Source organism: Ptiloglossa arizonensis, chromosome 2 (genome assembly GCF_051014685.1).
Source record: "Ptiloglossa arizonensis isolate GNS036 chromosome 2, iyPtiAriz1_principal, whole genome shotgun sequence".
NCBI classification, from domain to species: Eukaryota; Metazoa; Arthropoda; class Insecta; order Hymenoptera; family Colletidae; genus Ptiloglossa; species Ptiloglossa arizonensis.
Window position 1 is genome coordinate 4,657,996 of NC_135049.1, and position 7,161 is coordinate 4,665,156.

General features: G+C 33.6%; 1 protein-coding gene across 1 annotated transcript in view; it reads left to right on the forward strand.

The window, feature by feature from the left end:
• LOC143154935 (midasin) overlaps positions 1-6,458 on the forward strand; it is a 74,966-nt gene extending 68,508 nt beyond the window's left edge. The window contains exons 23-28 of the mRNA XM_076327046.1: positions 4-1,265; positions 1,627-1,989; positions 2,263-3,052; positions 3,209-3,449; positions 3,540-3,718; positions 4,485-6,458. Coding sequence (XP_076183161.1) covers positions 4-1,265; positions 1,627-1,989; positions 2,263-3,052; positions 3,209-3,449; positions 3,540-3,718; positions 4,485-4,503 — 2,854 coding nt within the window. The 3' untranslated portion in view covers positions 4,504-6,458. The remainder of the gene's footprint in view (positions 1-3; positions 1,266-1,626; positions 1,990-2,262; positions 3,053-3,208; positions 3,450-3,539; positions 3,719-4,484) is intronic.
• Positions 6,459-7,161: the final 703 nt, after the last annotated feature.

Consider the following 7,161-nt stretch of genomic DNA (forward strand, 5'->3'; position numbering starts at 1 on the left):
TAGGTCACTCTTGCAATACCTACCTTTAATGAAGCAATATGCCCTTTTCCTTCACTATTACTTGCACGAACAAGTGGCTTCATTCCGTCTGACTTGCAAATTTGTATATCTTCAACTAAATGTCTTCCTCGATTTAGCAAGAAATGGTTTTTGTCAACAAGATGATACGAATGCTTGTGAAGACGATCAAAAGGGTGATACATCCGAAGGAGGTATGGGATTAGCCGATGGCGAAGGTAAAAAAGACGTTTCTGATAAAATCGAGTCGGAAGATCAATTAGAACAAACAAAAGGTCCAAACGAGGAAGAAGAAGATAGCGAGAAAAAAGATATGAAGGAAGAAGAAGGTGGTATTGAAATGTCAGAAAATTTTGATAGCCATTTACAAGATCTTGAGCAGGACGAAGAAGATAAAGACAACGACGAAGACGACGATCTTGAAAAAGAAATGGGCGAAACTGATGAAAACGCCGAGAAGCTTGACGAAGAAATTTGGAAAGATGATGAAAAAGATGAGGAAGACGAGGAAGACAATGACGGTAAAGATGACAAAAAAGAGGAGATCGGAAGTGGTCAGGAAATAGGCGAGGAATCGTTGAGTGCGAAAGATGGCAATGAAGATAAAAATAAAAACAAAGATCAAGAGGAAGAACAAGAAGGTCAAAGAAAAGAAGAAGAGAAAAAAGAAATTAATGAATTCGAAGAGCCTGAAGTGAATGAGGATCAAATAGACCCTTATCATGGAAAATATCAACCGGAAATTGAACCAGAACCGTTTGATCTTCCGGAAGATATTAATTTGGATGATGAAATGAAAGAAGACAAGGAAAACGAAAACGAGGAAAATCCTTTTGATATCGATGAAATGAAACAGTCTAAGATTCCGGAAGAGACAGAAGCTGAGGAGTCTACAGAAAACGAAACTCAAAAAGAGGAGGAACAACCGTATTCGAGTGACAGTGAAGACAATACAGAAGTAGATGAAGATTCAAAAGTGGATGGCGATAAACGAAAAGATGAAAAAAATACAGATATCGAGGAAGACAAATTGAATGATACGCAAGAACAGAATGAAGAGGAGGACAGAGAAACGGAGAAAGAGAAAGTGTCCCCTAGCCTGGATGCAAGTAGCAAAGAAGTTGATGCCTCGCAAGAAACTGAATCTAGAAAAGATGGTTCTCGAGATGCAGTAGAAAGTCAGTCGAATGAAGAAAATTCCGAAATTAGTCCTAATGAAATTAACGCGGATGAAAATAAAGATAAAGGTAATTTAACTATATATTTTAAAACTGTATCGTACATTTTTTTCATTAAGAAATTTACTCGGTATACGATACAATTATTCTTAAATTACAAATTAAACAATCAGTTAGATATAATTAATTTAGGCGAAAAGTATAATAACTTATAATAATTGAAAAAACATTATATTTAATTTTGAATAAATAATTTACTTTCGCTTTTGCTAACTGTATTCAATATTTTGTGATGTTTGATCACTTCTTGCAAAAGGATATTTTAGATAAGTTAACATAGTTTTAATAACAGGAAGAAACATTTTTTTAATTTAAATTTAATCAAGGTTTAGTCTATTTTTAACAGCGATACTTTATCATGTCATTAAAGGGACTGGTCAATCGCAAGTGGAAGAACGTGAAGGGCATTCGGGTTCTAAAAACGAAAAGAGTCTTCCTATTTCCGGTGAAAAAGACCTTTCGACCTCGATTGAAAAACGAAAAAAACCAGGCCAGAGTGACGAAAATCGTAGTTTGCTCGATGATGAAGTTCAGCCCTCGGCTAAAAAGTTAAAAACAGCTTCTTCAATGCATCAGGAATTAGACGATAGCATTCAGGAAGAAAATGAATCTGAACGTGACGGTGCAACAGAAACTTACGAGCACATTAAGAATACGGAAAAGTTTGACGATTTTGTATTTGATGCTGCGACTGAAGAACAGATAAAAAAACAAGCATCGAATCTAGAAGAAGGTAAATTTCTTTCACTAACGTGTTTTATTTTCGATTATATTATATATTACAAATTACGTAAATGTAATTATTACATATAAGTTGTTGTCTTATACCTTTAATGAAACTCATATTAATCTAGTATTCACAAATTAAGTATATATGTTTATATGATTAACATTTTGTGACTTACGTGCTAATTTATTTTTTATACACACATATTAGTTTGAAACAAATAGATGTATTTATTGAATCATCAATACTTTTACTAATTAATCAATTAATCAAATTTAGATCAAAATGATCAAATGGATGATAAACCGGATGATGACATTGAAATGCACGAGGACGATCCAAAAGCAGAAGAAGAAGAGGACAAAGTGGAGAGAGAACATGCTTTAAAGATATCTGAAAATAAGAAAGAGAAGGTAACAGATGTCAAAGGTGAAAGATCGAATGTTATTGAAGAGATTGAACTAGGAGGTGAAGTTGAAGGTGAAACAATAGAAACAACTCGTGTTTTACGCGGAAACGAGTCTACTTTTCATACAAAATTGTCAGAGACTCAGATCAGCGATGTATTAGTGGATGATATTGTAAAAAAGAGGTCCGAAATCGAATGTTTGCTTAATGTATGGTCTCAACAATCAACATCCACCGACGCAGCAAATGCTTGGAGTTCAATAAGCGCATTAACAGAATCAGCTGCCAGGGAATTGTCAGAAAAATTACGATTAGTTTTAGAACCAACATTAACGACTCGCTTGAAAGGCGACTACAGAACTGGTAGGCGTATAAACATGAGAAAAGTGATCCCCTATATTGCTAGCGAATTCCGAAAGGATAAGATTTGGTTGAGGCGCACAAAACCAGCGAAGAGAGACTACCAGATCGTTCTAGCAATTGATGATTCCAGTAGTATGGCTGATAATCACTCAAAGGAATTAGCTTTTGAATCTCTCTCGTTGATCGGCAAGGCTATGACTTATTTAGAGGTTGGTCAACTTGCGGTTATTAATTTTGGAGAACGAGTGAATATCCTTCATCGTTTCGGTGAAAACTTTACAGAAGAAAGTGGCGCAAGGTGTGTTCCAGAACATACTACTTAAAAATGTAGTTTTACTACTTACTAAGAAATAGTTAATGATAAAATTAACAGGATTTTGAAGAGAAGAATGTTTTCATAGATACTTTTGAAACATTGATTGTAAATAATGTCTATAGTAAATTGAATTTTCAGGTTGATTCAAGAAATGAGATTTGAACAGAAAAAGACCATGATTGGCCAGTTACTCGACTTTACAATAGAAATGTTTATGACTCAAGGAAATTGTTCTGATAATGCAAAACTCTTGACCATTTTATCAGATGGTAGAGGAATATTTTCCGAAGGAATAGAGAAGGTAAACACAGTTGTGAGAAGAGCCAAATTACTGAACATTTTCCTTGTTTTCATAATTGTTGATAATCCTCTTAACAAGGTAAGATATATTCAGAAATTTATTGACAATGTGTAGGTGAAACTACTTAATTTATTAAAATTCATGACTGCTAATTAAATTATTTTTTAGGATTCAATACTCGACATAAGAATGCCAGTTTTTGAAAGTGGAAAATTATTGAGCATTCGTTCCTACATGGACAACTTCCCATTTCCATTTTACATTATCCTCAGAGATTTGGATACCCTACCTATTGTACTAAGTGATGCGTTACGACAATGGTTTGAAATTGTTGGCAGAATTGACACGTAAATATCGTTTTCAGTGTCTATGTTTTACGCTTCTACATTTCATATTTATTGTAAACTTTTGTTACACTTTACTTGTGTAAATACAAAATGAATTTTCTGTAATTTTTTATTTTTAACTTCGTGCAGAAGCACAAATCCAAAAATAATTTAATTTGTTCAAAATTTAAATAATCAGAAAAGCACAAGTGCCGCTATCTACGGCAAAACGCCCAAGTTTGTCGAGAAATAGTTCGTTTACAAAGCGCTAGGTGGCGGCATAAGTATTGTTAGACTGTGTATTCGAATGTAGCTGAAAAAATGTAAATTTTTCATAAAAAAATGCGCATTAAGATTGCGTTTAGAGATATACACAGAATGCGTGTTATATGTGTAAGGGTCAAATAGAATTTTCACATACAATTTTATGTAAAAAACTTTACGTATAAGTTTTACTAATCCTTACATTGTAATACACGTTCTAAATATACCTACTATACGTAAGACATTACAAATAAAATATATTTTGGACTTACATTCTGTCAGACATCCTATGTACACCTTTAAATGCATTATTCATTCCTATTTTTTATGAAACATTTATATTTTCACACAATTGTTCTCAATTATGATAAATAAACATCAAGTTATAGCGATATCTGTGAAGAGGAACGGTTTCTGAAAGATACTGGAATTACTCATAGTGAATTTATTTTATACAAGTTTTATACATTCTTACACGGTACAAAACTTTTCAATATCGTAATATAATATTCTAAATTCGCAGCCAATTATCTCGATACTAACCGCGACGAAGAATTATTGTTCGTCACGAGTAATACCGATTACTAGATCTCACTACGTGAAGGCTGCTGCGAGCGGAGATCCGAAGGGAGATAGATGAAATCAAAGTTCCATCGATCTCTCTCGTTTTGTTCTGCCAAGCAATTACACGGTTGGACAAAGTGGGGAAAAATTGGGAAAGACGCGTCGCGAACCGTAGAGTTAGTCCTACTAGGTCGACCCCGTTTACCCTTAGCGGGCTCCATTCGGGAGGAAGTGGCAGAGGCCGCCGAAAGGAGTGTCCTATTTCTCCATAACTCCGCGCCGTAAGCACGTAAGCGTGGACACGGCTTACGGAGGATTACAATAGAGAGGGTCTTCTCCTGCGATTGGTGACTTCCACAGAGACAGAGATAAAATACCTCCCTCTGTGTTCGCAACATCTACCTCCGGAAGTGGACGCATCAGAAGAGACGACAACTGACCATTCGGACCAGCTACACGGCGTCACTTGTTTATGCAACAAGCAGAGGTGATCCGGTTGGGAAACGAGGAAGCAAGTAAAAATAAGCTAAAGATTGGATAATTGTTTGGCAGATTACATATGTTCGTATTAAAGATCCCGCGGCGGCTGCGATGAAAGAGTCCTCTTCATTCTTCGTTCTTCGTTTTTTCTTTTTCGTTCTTTGTTCTTCCAGTAGATCTACCAAAGAGAAATAAATTAAAAAAAGACAAATATGAGATTAAACAAGGCACGATAGAAAATTGGGTACAATAAGCATGAAGTACATGATATAAATTAGAAGGCACGCAAATAATGAAAGTAACAAGAAACATTCCTAACAAAGAAGAAACGAAATTTGTTAATGGTTTATTAGTCATAACAATGGTAACAAAGGAAATAAACGAAGCAGTGACAAATAATAAACATGGAAAAACAAGTATAAATTAAAATCAGAGAATAAATACTGATATGTCAGTAAAAAAAAACGAAAAAAAAAAAAAATTAGAGAATGGTCGCCACTACTAAACTCCGCATATCAGCGGTCACTACCAGTAAGTAAGGGGTCAACCGACATCCATGGAAGTTTGTGCAGAGTCCACGTGTCCCGGATGAAGACGTCCATCCACCTCGGGATGGATTGAAATTTTCGGCAACAAAAACTCCTTTTATACCCACCACAATGTAACTTAGCGTTACTTCAATTGTCATTGTTCGATCTAACTGAATATTTCAAGGAATTAATGGTTTTTAAGTCATTATTTTTACTCGGACATTGTTAATAATTGTTTAAACTGTGGTCCTACGACAGTTGTTAATAATTATGATAAATAAGCATTAAGATGTTGCGAAATCTGCGGAGGCGAACGGTTTCAGTGAATATTTATTTCCGCAATTGTTTTTAATATTTTTGCATGGTTCGTATATTAATGTTACAATATGCATCTTATCTAAGCATTATAAATGATTAATTTGTCTATAGAAATTCATTTTGATCGAGATTCGAAGTGAAAGCTGGTTTTTGACATTTTTCTAAAAATTTTAAAACATGGAAAGTCATAATTGTTTACTAGACATATTAATTAAACATTTATTTTATTCAGATAAGGGGCACAATAAGGGTAAAAGCTCCAACTTCTACATTATATTTTTTTCGTAAAATTTGTTTCCTTTGTATAGAGATAGACAAAGTTGAAATTCCACGATAGATTCTTTTGCAGGTGCCTCACGACGATAAATTTTATGTCTAGCAAAGTAATTAATTATACTTTGGCTCTATTATCCAACACATGCCACGCCTACGTGTACTGTCTAAATTACAAGAATTAAACAATTATTCAATTAATGTATCCAATAAACAATGAAGTCCAATAAATAATGTATACTTCTTTACGAAAACAAAACTTTTTAACATGAGGTGTACCTAAAATGTGTATTGCAATGTAAATGTTAAAATGTAATTTTCCCTAATTAATGAGAAATAAATTATGCTTTAATAGTTGAACTTCTTAAGCTTGTTACAATGTTAAGGTCAAAAATTATAAATTCCTCTTAAATAACCAGGAAAAATGATGGTTGTACGGGTATGATTTAAGCATAATAAATTAATTTTTGACTCATAATTGCGTGCAGAAGCACAAATGCAAAAATAATTTAAGTTGTTCAAAATTTAAATAATCCGAAGAGCACATTTGCCGCCATCTACGGCAAAACGCCCAAGTTTGTCGAGAAATAGTTCCTTTACAAAGCGCTAGATGGCAGTATAGGTACTGTTAGATGTGTGAAAAAATATAAAATTTTCATAAAAAAAGCGCATTAAGATTGCGTTTAGAGATATACACAGAATGCGTGTTATATGTGTAAGGATCAAATAGAATTTTCACATACAATCTTATGTAAAAGAACTCTACGTACAAGTATTATTTGAACCTTATATTATATTTCACGTTTTAAGTATACCTCCTTTACGTAAGACCCTACCTGTAAATTATATTTTGCACTTATATTCTAACAGACTTACTATGTACACCTCTAAACGTAATGTTTTTTAATATTTTTTATGAATAGTTTATATTCTGTCAGCTACATTCTAATGCTTTATTAGTTGTAACTGGATAGTTTGATACAATCAGAGACGCAAAAGTTTTAAATTTCTATTAAATAATGAGAAAAATGATTG